This window comes from Rattus norvegicus, chromosome 17, assembly GCF_036323735.1.
Source record: "Rattus norvegicus strain BN/NHsdMcwi chromosome 17, GRCr8, whole genome shotgun sequence".
Lineage (NCBI taxonomy): Eukaryota > Metazoa > Chordata > Mammalia > Rodentia > Muridae > Rattus > Rattus norvegicus.
The window spans coordinates 83,421,200-83,435,651 of NC_086035.1; the positions used below are offsets into that span (position 1 = coordinate 83,421,200).

Consider the following 14,452-nt stretch of genomic DNA (forward strand, 5'->3'; position numbering starts at 1 on the left):
AGAATTGGCATCACAGAAGTAAGCTGAAGTTTCAATAGAGTTTGTCTTTTCATCAAAGTTCTTCATGAACCAATATAGGAGAAGTTAACAAACTGAGAAATATGTAAAAGTGAATGTTGAAATGACCAGAGCCCAAATTTTCAAAGACCAAAGAGTTCCTGCACCATTTGCAGCCTGCCCCTATCATAGACACAAATGTTGAGAGTTAAATTCCGTATTTCTGAATCTGAGAGTAGAAATTTTCTGCAAGTGGCAGAAGAAACAGGGATTACATCAAGTCTCCTTTCAAGTCTAATTTTCTACCAAACTAGCCAACATGAGAAAGAGCTTCAGAAAAGATAGTTCCAGGGTAGACCTCATTTATAGCAACAGAGGATGCCATTTACCATATTAGTTCCCTGACCAAGTTATAGTCTTAGATGCTTCATTTAGTGTCAGTGTAGATTTGAGAATATTGATGATGGTTTTGTCTGAGGCTTGACTGAGAGTGATCTGATTAAACTGTAGAACCAGTGGCATGTTATTTATTCTCCTAGTGTCTATCTCTCTGTCTTGATATCTCTCTCTCTCTCTCTCTCTCTCTCTCTCTCTCTCTCTCTCTCCCTCCCTCTCTCTCTCTCCCTCTTTCTGATCATGAATATGTAATCTGGCTACACAAATTTTTAGAACATACATATTGAATGTTAACACACTGAGAGAGTATTTCCAAGGGAAACTGCATCGTACTTATGACCATTCTGTAAATGTAATATGTGAGATTTTACTATGTGATTTAGTGTTGAAAAACAAGCAGGGTTTACGGTGCTCAGATAAGAAGCTCTTCAGAATTGATCCTGCAGATGAAATATTGAGATGTAAATGTCAAAGTGAGATGCCCATCTTATTGGTATGAACACATTTATAAAACCCAGAGACTGACTTTAGGAACATGTACATGCCAACTTTTATTAGTTTTAATGTCTTAGTTTTAGTTAGGTGTCAATGTCTACAGCTAAATTAAGCTACAAGCATGATTAAACACATCTACTTAATATGACATTTTATAAAATCATATCATTAAAGATTCTCTTATAATCATATACAGCATTTGGCTTTTAAAGTTCAAGTTTGGACCATTTCTCTTCTAGTCTTATGCTTGGGGGAAGATCACCCTGTGTTCCCCTCTCTCTCAACACTGCACAGTTCACAGGGTTTCATGGAGATCTGCTGTAGTCAGAGGAACTGGCAGGATAGCCGTCCAAATAACTGCAGCAGCAGGGATCCCCAGGAGCCAAGCAGACATGAGACCCCTACTCTACATGTGAACCCTTTCTTCCTTCTGGTCTGCCCCAGCTTGGGGGCAGATTAGCCCGACTCCTACTCTATCTTGACACTATATAGTCTGTAGGGTTCCCAGGACATCTGCTGCAACCAGGGCAACAGTCTTCAAGTCTCCCAGGAAACCAGTTGCAGCTAGGTCCACAGATTCCCCAGGATATATGCTGCAACCAAGCAACACAGAAGACAGGCTTCAGATAGAGACATGGAGGCCAGCTAACACCAGAGATAACCAGATGACAAGAAGCCAATTGAAGATCATAAGCAACAGAAGCCAACATAATTTGACACTGTCAGAACCCAGCCCTCCCAACACAGCAAGCCATGGATAGTAAATACACTTGAAAAGCATCATGCTGACCTAAAATTCCATCTCTTAAAGACAATAGAGACCTTTAAGGAGGATATCAATAACTCTTAAACTTAAAGAAATACAGAGAAACACAGTTAAATAGATAGAAACTCTTAAAGAGGAAACAAATCCCTCAAAGAAATACAGGAAAATATAATCAAACTGGTAAAGGAATTAAGTAATATTATCCAAGACCTAAAATAGTAGAGGAAACAATAAAGAAGTCACAAATAGAGGCAAACCTGGAAATGGAAAACCTAGGAAAGAGGTCAGGAACTACAGATGTAACAGAATACAGGAGCTAGAAGAGAGAATCTCAGGCATAGACGATACCTTAAAAGATATTGACATAATGGTCAAAGAAAATACAAAGCATAAAAAAAACCCTAACCTAAAACATCCAGGAAACATTGAGCACAATGAAAAGAACAAACCTAAGAATAATAGAAATAGAAGAGAGCAAAGATTACCAGCTCAAAGAGCCAGAGAACATCTTCAACAAAAATGATAGATGAAAACTTCTACAACCTAAAGCAAGAGATGTCCATAAAAGCACAAGAGGCCTACAGAACATGAACTAGATTTGACCAGGAAAGAAAATCTTCCTGTCAGATAACAATCAAAACACTAAATTCACAGAACAAAGAAAGAATATTAAAAGCTGTAAGGAAAAAAGGCCGAGTAACAAACAAAGGCAGACCTATCAGCATTACACCAGACTTCTCAACAGAACTGTAAAAGCCAGAAGATCCTGGACAGAAGACATGCAGACCCTGAGAGAACACAAATGTATCCCAGGCTACTATACCCTGCAAAAGTGTTAATCATCATAGATGGATCAACCAAGATATTTTATGTTCAAACCAAATTTAAACAATATATATCTATTAATCTAGTCCTACAGAGGATTCTAAAAGGAAATCTCCAACATAAGGAGAGTATCTACACCAAAGGAAAAATAAGAAATCAATCATCTTACAGACAACCCCAGAGAGAATCACACACACATAATTCCTCCTCAAACAACATATATAACAGGACCTAAAATTCAGATGTCTTTAATATCTCTTAACAGCAAATGACTCAATTTCCCAATAAAAGACATAGGCTAAAAAAAAGACTTTCAACCAAAAGTTATCAAGTGAGATGGGGAAGGACACCTCATTTCCACCAAAGAAAAATTCCACTAAGATGAAATATCAACTCTGAACATCTACACCCCAAATCCAAATGCATTCACATTCATGAAAGAAACTTCACTAAAGCTCAAAACACTCACACAATAATAGTAGGATACTTCAACACCCCACTCTCACCGTTGTACAGGTCATTGAAACAGAAAGTAAACGGAGACATAGTTAAGCTCATAGAAGTGAATATGAACCAAATGGATTTAACAAATATATACAGAACATTTTACCCTAAAGCAGAAAGAAGCAAACACAGCTGAAAGCAGTAGGCAGGAGGAAATAATCAAACTCAAGACTGAAATCAACCAAGGTGAAACAAAGAAAATGATACAAAGAATCAAAAGCTGGTTCTTTGAGAGAATCAACAAGATAGATAAACCTTTAGCCAGACTAGCTAAAGGGCTCAAAGACAATATCCAAATTAACAAAATCAGAAATGAAAAGGGAGACATCATAACAACGGAATCTGAGGAAATGCAAAAAATCATTAGATTCTATGACAAAAGACTAACATCAACAAAAATGGAGGATCTGGATGAAATAGATGACTTTTGGACAGATACCAGGTACCAAAGTTAAATCAAGAGCACGCAAACTATCTAAACAGGCCCATATCCCCTAAGGAAATATAAAAAAATGTCCAGGGGCCAGATGGTTTTAGCACAGAATTCTACCAGACTTTCCAAGAAGAGCAATATCAACATTCCTCAAACTGTTCCACACAATAGAAAAAAAAAGGAACACGACCTAATACATTCTATGAAGCTTCAATTACTCTGATACCTAAATCAGACAAAGACTCAACAAAAAAAGAGAACTTCAGGCCAATTTAGCAAATAAATATTGATGCAAAAGTACGTGATAAAATTCTGGCCAACCAAATCCAAGAACACATCAAAACCATCATTCAACACAGTCAAGTAGGCTTCATCACAGGGATGCAGGGATGATTAAACATATGAAAATCCATGAATGTATTAAACTATATAAATAAACTCAAAGAAAAAAACCACATGATCAACTCTTTATATGCTGAAAAAGTATTTGAAAAAATACAATACCCTTTCATGTTCCACCAGAGAACCCCTAAACCTGATAAACAACTTCAGCAAAATGGCTGAATATAAAATTAATCAAACAAGTCAGTAGCCTTCTTCTACTGAAAAGATAAACAGGTTGAGAAAGAAATTAGGGAAATGACACCCTTCACAATAGTCACAAACAATATATCTTGATGTGACTCTGACCAAGCAAGTGAAATATGTATATGACAAGAACTTCAAGCCTCTCAAGAACGAAATCAAAGAAGATCTCAGAAGATGGAAACATCTCCCATGCTCATTGGGTGGCAGAATTCATATAGTAGAAATGGCCATCTGGCCAAAAGTAATTTACACATTCAATGCAATCAAAATTCCAACTCAATTCTTCATAGAGTTAGAGCTATTTGCAAATTCATTTGGAATAACAAAAAATCCAGGATAGTGAAAATTATTCTCAACATTAAAAGAACTGGGGGAATCACCATCCCTCAAGCTGTATTACAGAGCAATCATGATAAAAATTATGGTATTGGTACAGAGACAGGCAGGTAGATCAGTGGAATAGAATTGAAGACCCAGAAATGAACCTACATACCCTATCGTCACTTGATCTTTGACAAAAGAGCTAAAACCATCCCATGGAAAAAAGACAGCAGTTTCAATAAGTGGTGCTGGTTCAATTGGAGGTCAGCATGTAGAAGTATGCATATTGATCCATTTTTATTTTCTTGTACAAAGCTTAAGTCCAAGTGGATGAGGAGCCTCCATATAAAACCAGATACACTGAAACTAATGGAAGAGAAAGTGGGGAAGAGCCTTGAATACATGGGTACAGGGGAAAATTTCCTGAACAGAACAACAATGGCTTATGCTCTAAGATCAACAATAGACAAATGGGACCTCATAAAATTGCAAAGCTTCTCTAAGGGAAAGGATACTGTCAATAGAACAAGACAGCAACCAAGAGACTGGGAAAAGATCTTTACAAATCCTACATCTGATACAGAGCTAATATCCAATATATACAAAGAATTTAAGAAGTTAAGACTCCAGAGAACCAACTAACCCTATTACTACCTGGGGCTAAACAAAGAATTCTCAACTGAAGAATATTGAATGGCCACAAAGTCCTTAAAGAAATGTTAAACATCCTTAGTCATCAGGGAAATGCAAATCAAAACAACCCTGAGATTCCACCTTGCACCAGTCAGAATGGCTAAGATAAAAAACTCATGTGACAAGAGATGCTGGCAAGGATGTGGACAAATAGGAACACTCCTCCATTGTAGGTGCGATTGCAAGCTGGTACAGCCACTCTGGAAATCAGTCCAGCAGTTTCTCAGAAAATTGGACATAGTATTACCTGAAGATCTAGCTATACCACTTCTGGGCATATACCCAAAAGATGCTCCAACTTATAACAAGGACACATGCTCTACTATGTTCATAGCAGCCTTATTTATTATAGTCAGAAGATGCAAAGAACCCAGATGTCCTTCAACAGAGGAATGGAAACAGAAAATGTGGTATATTTACACATTGGAGTACTACTCAGCTATAAAAAACAATGTCTTCATGAAATTCTTAGACAAATGGATTGAACTAGAAAATACCATCCTGAGTGAGGTAAGCCAGTCACGAAAGAATACACATGGTATGTATTCTCTGATAAGTGGATATTAGCCCCAAAGCTCGAATGCCCATGATTCAATTTACAGACCACATGAAGCTAAAGAAGAAGAAAGACCAAAATATGGATGCTTCAGTCCTTCTAAGAAGGGGGAACAAAATTCTCACAGGAGGAAGAATAGAGACAAAATGCGTATTGGAAACTGAAGGAAAGGCCATTCAGAGACTTCCCCACTTGGGGATCCATTTCATATGCAGTCACCAAACCCAGTCACAATTGGGGATGCCAAAAGGTGCATTCTGTTAGGAGCCTGATACATCTGTCTCCTGAGAGGTTCTGTCAGAGCCTGGCAGATATACAGAGGCAGATGCTAACAGCCAACTATTAGATGAAGAATTGGGTCCCTAATGGAAGAGTTAGAAAAAGGACTGCGGTAGCTGATGGGGTTTGCAAACCCCATAAAAAGAACAACAGTATCAATCAACCAGAAATCCCAGAGCTCCCAGGGACTAAGCTACCAACCAAATAGTTGATACCCATGGCTCCAGTCATATATGTATCAGAGGATAGCATTGTTGGGAGTCAATTGGAGGAGAGGCCCTTGGGCCTGTGAAGGCTCAATGCCCCTGTGTACTGGAATGCCAGGACAGGGAGGCAGGAGGGAATGGTTGGGTGGGTGGGGAAGGAATGTCATGGAGGCAGGGACTGGGATGATGTGATAGGGGGTTTTCTGGAGGGGAAACCAGGAAGGTGGATAATATTTAAAATGTTGATAAAGAAAATATCCAATAAAATTGAAAAAATAGGTGATGAACTTGAATAAAGTCTTATCAAACAAGAAAAAAAGTTTTGGAGAGATCAAGAATTCAAGATCTTTACCTGAATATGATAAAAGCAATATACAGTAAATGGTCAGTTGATACCTAATTAAATGGAGAAATACTTGAAGCAATCCCTCTAAAATCAGGGACAAGACATGGCTGCCCACTCTCCCCCTATCTATTCAATCTAGTACTTGAAGTTCCAGTCAGAGAAGTAAGACAACAAAAGATCAAGGGGATATGAATTGGAAAGAAGTCAAAATATCACTATTTGCAGATGACATAATAGTATATATAAGAGACTCCAAAAAAGTCTACAGAGAAGTTTACAGCTGATAAACAATATACAACAAAATGGCTGGATATAAAATTAACTCAAACAAATCAGTAACCTTGCTCTATACAAATGATAAACAGGCTGAGAAAGAAAATAGGGAAACAACACCCTTCCCAATAGCCAGAAATAGTATAAGATCATGGTGTAACTCTTATCAAGCAACTGAAAGATCTGTCCCTGAAAAAAGAAATTGAAGAAGACCTCAGAAGATGGATTAGTGCTATTAGCATAGTAAAAATGGCCATCTACCAAAAACAATCTACAGATTCAACACAATTCCCATCAAGACTTCAATATTATTCTTCACAGACATGGAAAGAGCACATCTCAATTTCATATGGAAAAAAATTCCAATATAGCAAAAACAATTTTTATTGTTGTTAATCATTTTATTTGTTTACGTTTCAAATGACATCTCCCTTTCCGGTTACCCTTCCACAGACTGCCCATGTCATCTGCCCTGTCCTCCTCACCTTTCTCTCTATGAGGGTGCTCTTTCAACCACGCAGCCACTTCCACTTCACTGCTCAAGCATCCCCCCTATGTGCAGCATCAAGCCTCCATGGGACCTAGGGCCTCCTGTCCCACTGATGTCAGACAAAGGAAAAACAGACAAAAATGGAACAGAGACTGAAGGAAAGGCCATCCAAAGACTGCCCTACCTAGGGCAGACACCCATCTGCAGACACTATTGCTGATGCCAAGAAGCACTTACAAACAGGAGCCTGTTATGACTGTTACCTGAGAGGTTCTATCAGCACCCGACTAATACAGATGCAGAGACTCACAGCCAAACCATCTGATTGAGCCCAGGGACCCCAATGGAAGAGCTGGGAGAAGGACTGAAGGAGCTGAAGGGGACTGCAACCTTAATGAAAGAACAGTATCAACTAACGGACCCCATGGAGGTTCTAGGGACTAAACCACTAACCAGAGAATACATGGGTGGACCCATGGCTCTAGCTACATGCATAACAGAGGATTGCCTTATTTGACATCAATGGGAGGGGAGGCACTTGGTCCCATGTAGGCTTGCTGCCCCAGCGAAGGGGGTTGCTGGAGAGGTGAGGCAGGACTGGGTGGTTGTGTTGGGGGAGCACCCTCATAGAGGCAAAGGGGAAGAGGAGAGAGGATGGGAGATTTGCACAGGGGAGACTTGGAAGCAGGACAACTTTTGACATGTAAACAAATAATCAATAATAAAATAAAGTTCAAGTTTGACGATGAGTGGTAAATACCCTTCCATAAAGTAGCTAAGAAGCCTTATGAAATTTTATAATTTATTCTAGATGCAAGAAAAACTAGAAATTTCATTTTTAAGACAATCGTTCTTATTAGAGATGATCCTTTTTCTATCATATTAAGGCTTTTGTAAGTAGAGTGGCTTAGGCATGCTTGCAGCTGTGTCTGGCAATGTGGGTCGCACACACCCCAGGATAGACATGAATTTGATCAAAACACAAAATTATTTAAACCAGTAAGTGATGTCTTTTTGTAATGCACTTATGTGGTTCTCCAGCATGAACTTTGTAGATGAAAGTGTCGCGTCCCAGTTGTAGAGGTTGAATAAACCAGTCTGGATCCAAAGCTTTATTAAATTAAAACTTTGAGAGAGTAATGTATTTCTACAGAAGCCCTCTTCATTTGTTATAACACACAGTTGTGGTTAAGCTGTCACTCTAGGAGACCATAATAATCCATCAAGGTGCTTTTCTCTCTTCTCTAGTTTGTCAGACCTGTGGATTTGACCTTGTCACCTGCGGCTGGGCAACTGAGGCATCTGCTGGGCGAACTTCTTGGATGTGCACAAAAGCAAGCGAGGTCCCTTCACTGGACTCTGTTCCGTGGCAGGATCAAAGCGGCCATGAAGAAGGTACCGAATAAACTGTAACATAGTTTATATGCGTGTTATCTGAGTGTTAGAATCCTGCCTTATTATGATGAGTATTAAAGTCTTTAAGCAATTTAAAGACTTTTAAGTCTTGTAAGTGTTGATAGACATACATACTAATAAAAGTGCATTATATCATAGATGCCAAAAGGGAAAAAGCAGAATGCTTTTATCCCTGTAAAAACATTATGATCCACTAGCTGTTGTCTTTTATGATGTTATTATTTTCTTATTACCTGGATGTGTGAATATATGTAAAGTAAAAGGAAAGCCTTTTAGTCCATTCCTTATTTAGCACTCCAGTACTAAGTTTCCTTCACTTATTCTAGTGTAAGTACTATGAACTGTGAGGGCCTCCCCACCATTCTCACCCTGGACCTCTTACTCAGTTAGTACTTGCCTTTTTCCTGCTTGCTGTTTTGGATGTGTTACTGGACATGTCTTTTAATATATGTACTTAATTAAAATTATTATACTTGTTATATGCTGTGTGTGTGTGTGTGTGTGTGTGTGTGTGTGTGTGTGTGTGTGTGTCTGGGTGTGCATGTGTACAAGTATACCAGGGAATGCATGTGAATGTGAATGCATTCTTTTCTTCTACTATATAGTTCTGGGAATCAAACTGAGGCCATCAGCCTTGGGCATGCCTCTCAAACACTTTTATTTGCTGAGTCGTCTCACTGGCCTGACAGTCTTAATTTTAATATGTCCATATAAACACTAAATTTATTTAATAAAACCTAAAGTGGGTGCTGGAGAAATGACTCAGTTGTAAAAACATTTGCTTTCTCACAAAGAACCTGACTCAGTTCCTGGCCACAGCATGGCTTGCCTCACAGAGGCCTCTACTCCAACTATGGGAGACCCGTTATTTTCTTCAGTCCTCTGTGGGCACCTACACACACATACACACATACGCATATACATAATACACATACACTAAATTTTTTTATTAAGAAAATCGTTCCTAGCATTTGTTTCTGTCTTCTTTTATGGAAGATATTTTTTGTACAATATATTCTGATTATGTTTTTCCCTTCCTGTGTGCTTTCCAGTTCCTTCCCACCTCCTCTTTCATCTAGACCCACCCTTCTGTCTTTCATTAGAAAACAGTCATCTAAGGAACAATAAAATACAATAAAACTAAAAAAAAACTAGAATAGAACAAAATACATAGAAGAGAAAAAGCAAAAGAAAGTACAAGATTCCAAATGAATTTGCAACTTGGTCTTTCTAACTGTATGAAGAATTGAGTTGGAATTTTGATGGAGATTGCATTGAATCTGTAGATTGTTTTTGGCAAGATGGTCATTTTTACAATATTAATCGTGTCAATCCATGAGCATGGGAGATTTTTCCATCTTTTGGGATATTCTTCAATTTCTTTCTTCAGAGACTTGAAGCTCTTGTCATTTAGATCTTTCACTTGCTTGGTTCGAGTCACTCTGAGGCATTTTATATTGTTTGTGATTATTGTGATGGGTGTCATTTCCCTAATTTCTTTCTCAGCCTGTTTATCCTTTGAGTAGAGGAAGGCTACTGAATTGTTTGAGTTAATTTTATATCCAACTTTGCTGAGGTTGTTTATCAAGTTTATGAGTTCTTCTCCACAATAAAAGAACTTCTGGGGAAATCACCATACCTGACCTCAAGCTATATTACAGAGCAGTAGTGATAAAAACTGTATAGTATTGGTATAGAGACAGGCAGGTAGCTCAATGGAATAGAAATGAAGACCCAGAAATGACTCAGCTATGGTCGTGTGATCTTTGAGAAAGGAAAAAAGATAGCATTTTCAACAAATGGTGCTGGTTCAACTGGAGGTCAGCATAAAGAAGAATGCACATTGATCCATTCTTATCTCCCTGTACAAAGCTCAAGTACAAGTTGATCAAGGACCTCATAAAACCAGATACACTTCAACTCATAGAAGAAAAAGTTGTGAAGAGCCTCATACACATGGGCACTGGTGAAATTTTCCTGAAAAGAACACTAATGGCTTATTCTCTAAGATCAAGAATCAACAAATGGGACCACATAAAATTGCAAAGCTTCTATAAGGCAAGGGATACTGTCATTAGGATAAAATGGCAACCATAGATTGGGAAAACATCTTTACCAATCCTACATCCTATAGAGGGTTAATATACAATATATACAAAGAACTCTAGAAGTTCGACTCCAGAGAAACAACTAAACCTATTAAAAATGGGGTACAGAGCTAAACAAAGAACTCGCAGCTGAGGAATGTGGAATGGCTGAGAAGTACCTAAGGAAATGTTCAACATTCTGAGTCATCAGGGAAAGACAAATAAAAACACCCTGAAATTCCATCTCACACCAGTCAAAATGGCTAAGATAAAAAACTCAGGTGACAGCAGATGCTGGTAAGGATGTGGAGAAAGAGGAACACTCTTCTATTGTTGGTGGGATTGCAAGTTGGTACAACCACTCTGGAAATCAGTCTGGAAGTTCCTCAGAAAATTGGACATTGTACTACCTGAGGACCCATCTATACTACTCCTGGGTATATACCCAAAAGATGCTCCAACATATAATAAGGATACATGCTCCACTGTGTCCATAGCAGCCTTATTTATGATAGCCAGAGCTGTAAAAACTTCAGATGTCCCTCAATAAAGGACTGAATACAGAAAATGATACATCTACACAATGGAGTACTACTCAGCTATTAAATGACTTCATGAAATTCTTGAATGAGGTAATGCAATCACACACAAAAAAACATACACATGGTATGTGCTCACAGATAAGTAGATATTAGCCAAAAACTTCGAATTACCCAGTAATACAATTCATAGACCACATGAAGTTCAAGAAGAAGGATGACCAAAGTGTGAATGCTTCAGTCCTTTTTAGAAGGGGAAATAAAAATATTAATAGAAGGAAATATAGAGACAAAGTTTGGAGCAGAGACTTAATGAATGACCATTCAGAGACTGCCCCACCTGGGGAACTAGCCCAAACACATACAGCTACCAAACCCAGATAATATTGTTGAAGTCAAGAAGTGCATGTTGACAGAAGCCTGATATAACTGTCCCCTGAGAGGCTTAGCCAGAGTGTGAAAAATATAGAGGTGAATGGTAGCAGCAAACCATTGAACTGAGAATGGGGTCCCTGTTGGAAGAACTAGAAAAAGGATTGAAGGAGCTGAAGGGGCTTGCAACCCCATAAGAACAACAATACCAACCAACCAGAGCTCACAGGGACTAAAGTACCATTAACAGAGTACACATGGACAGACCCAAGGCTCTAGCTCCATATGTAGCAAGGGATGGCCTTGTTGAGCACCAATGGGAGGAGAAGTACTTAGTGCTGTCAAGGCTCGACACTCCCCCACCCCCCAGTGTAAGGTAATATCAGGACAGGGAGGTGGGAAAGGATGGATGAATGGGTGTGGGAACCCTTTCATAGAAGAAGTGGGAGAGGGGATGGGATAGGTGGTTTATGGCCAGGATACTGGGAAAGCATATAACATATGAAATATAAATAAAAAGTATCCAATAAAAATGGAAAAACGTACAAGAAGCATATACACAGGTTCATATACATATTCACAGACAGAAATCCCATATTTTTGCAATGTCACCTAAAGATCTGATGAATTTCAGAAGAATTTTAGAAATGTCCCTTTTCCTCTCCAGTTGTACTGATTTTAGTGTTTTTTACCTTTTCCATTGCTTTGGTTAGAGCAGTAGCTTTGCCAATCTTACTTATCTCTTCAAAAATAAATTATGTGCACAGGTGGACTTGTGAGTCTTTCTATGGATTTAAGTGGTGTTGAACTTCTATCGTGCAAATGTCCATTGCCTACCAGTTCTGCAACTTCCTTTCTTTGTGTGCTAGAGGCCCCTGGTGGTGAAATTTAGCTTCACAGTGCCATGCACTGGACAGGTTCAGTTTTTCCCAGGTTTCCTTCCCTGGATTGGCTGACATCAAGGCAGTGTTTTTTTCTCCAAAATGTTTGGAATAGCAGACGCAATCATAGCACTGAAATTTATCGAGCACTAAAGCCAGAATGCTCGTCTTCGTATAGTTCAGATCCAGTAAGCGTTGGTCACCCCTGAATGGATGATACCATAGGTTACATTCAGACTCCCCAGCCTGTATTCATCTCTTGTTCTGAAGCGAGGAGGATGGTTGGCTTTTAACCAATAGATCTTCTGTGAACATGGCACCCAGAATCATACAGAGTAAGAGAAAAAGACTATGTCCATTGCTTATCTATCCACAGGAATCACCTGCAACTGTATTGGAAGATTGTGAGAGCCCTGGTTCTCCTGTGGCTAGGATTGCCACCACCTTCAGTGGGGTTTCCAGGGCTTCATTTTGGCCAAAGCTTCTGCTTGCCCCTCCTCTTTCTATGCTGGGAGGTATCAGGTTGCTGCTAAGTTTGTCATGGCTTACTTCCTTTGAGTGTTTACCTGTCTTTTATCCCATCTGAACTTTTCAAGCATATCAAAACTATCTTTATAAATTGCTGCGTGTCGTGTTTCTCTTTTTGGAGAAGATTCTTCTTTTTTTCTAGACCCACTCTTCTCCTTAAGTATGCCATGAAGCAACTTTCTACCAGCCATAATTCCTAGGAGTCATTTTCAGATCTGAACACTAAATATGTAACTTCATTCTTTTCTCAATTTTATTATTTCTGAAAAGATAATTTTTTCTTTTGAATGCCCTTTTTCTTTTTCATTTATTTATTTACTTATTTATTTTATATCCCACCTTCCTCTCCTCCCAGCCCCGCCCCCACAAGTCCCCCACATTACTCCTTATCCTTCTCAGAAAAGGGGAAGCCCTCGACGTGGACCAATCAACCCTCACACATCAAGTTGCAGCAAGACCAAGCACATCCTCTCCCACTGAAAGACAAGGAAGCCCAGTTATGACAAGAGGATCCGAAGGCAGGCAACGGAGTCAGAGACAACCCCTGCACTAATTGTCGGGGGACCCACGTGAAGGACAAGCGGCACATATGTTACAAATGTGTAGAGGGCATAGGTCTAGATTGTGCATGCTTTTTGGTTGGTGGTTTAGTTTCTGTGAGCCCCCATGGGCCCAGAGTAGTTGACTCTATAGGTCTTCTTGTGGTGTCCTTGATTCCTCTGCTCCCTCAATTTTCCCCCCAACTCTTCCATAAGACTCTTCAAGCTCCATCTGATGTTTGGCTGTGGGTGTCTGCATCTGTTTACCTCAGCTGCTAGAAGAAGCCTCTCAGATGACAGGCTCCTGTCTGCAAACATAATAGAATCTCATTAATAGTGTCAGGGGCTGGCTCTCTCCTATGGGGTGGGTATCACGTTGGGCCAGTCACTGGTTGGTCCTTCGTACAATCTGTACTCCATCTTTATCCCTGCATATCGTGTAGGCATCGAAAAGTTTGTTTTGAAGGTTTTATGGGTGAGTTGATGTCCCCCTCTCTCCACTGAAAATCCTGCCTGGCTATAGAAGGTGGTCACTTCAGTCTCCATATCCCTAGCTGCTAGGAGTCTCAGCTAGAATCGCCCCCATAAATTTCTGGGAGGCTCCCCCATCTCAGATCTCCAACTATTCTCAGAGATATGTCCCCCAACTCTCTCTGTCTCCCAGTCCTTCTTTCCTTTCCCCATGCCTGATAACAAAAAAACATTATTTTAATAGGTAAAGTATTTCCCCTTTGTCTTTTGTTAGATTTTTTCATTTTTTTCTTTAGTTGAAATGTTAGGTCTGTATAGTTTTTTTTCTAGTTTTTCTGTTTTGTTTTCTTGGTATTTATACTGCTTCTTATAAGTTATGATCTGAGATGTGGAGATATTCTATTGCAGTTGCTTCAAATATTGCTTTTGTTGTTTTTCTGGTTTTCTCCTC

General features: G+C 39.2%; 1 protein-coding gene across 1 annotated transcript in view; it reads left to right on the forward strand.

Annotated features, from left to right (window-relative positions):
- Positions 1–14,452, forward strand: part of Malrd1 (MAM and LDL receptor class A domain containing 1) — a 712,187-nt gene that overhangs the window by 93,828 nt on the left and 603,907 nt on the right. Inside the window, exon 6 of the mRNA NM_001287618.3 lies at positions 8,417–8,563. Coding sequence (NP_001274547.3) covers positions 8,417–8,563 — 147 coding nt within the window. The remainder of the gene's footprint in view (positions 1–8,416; positions 8,564–14,452) is intronic.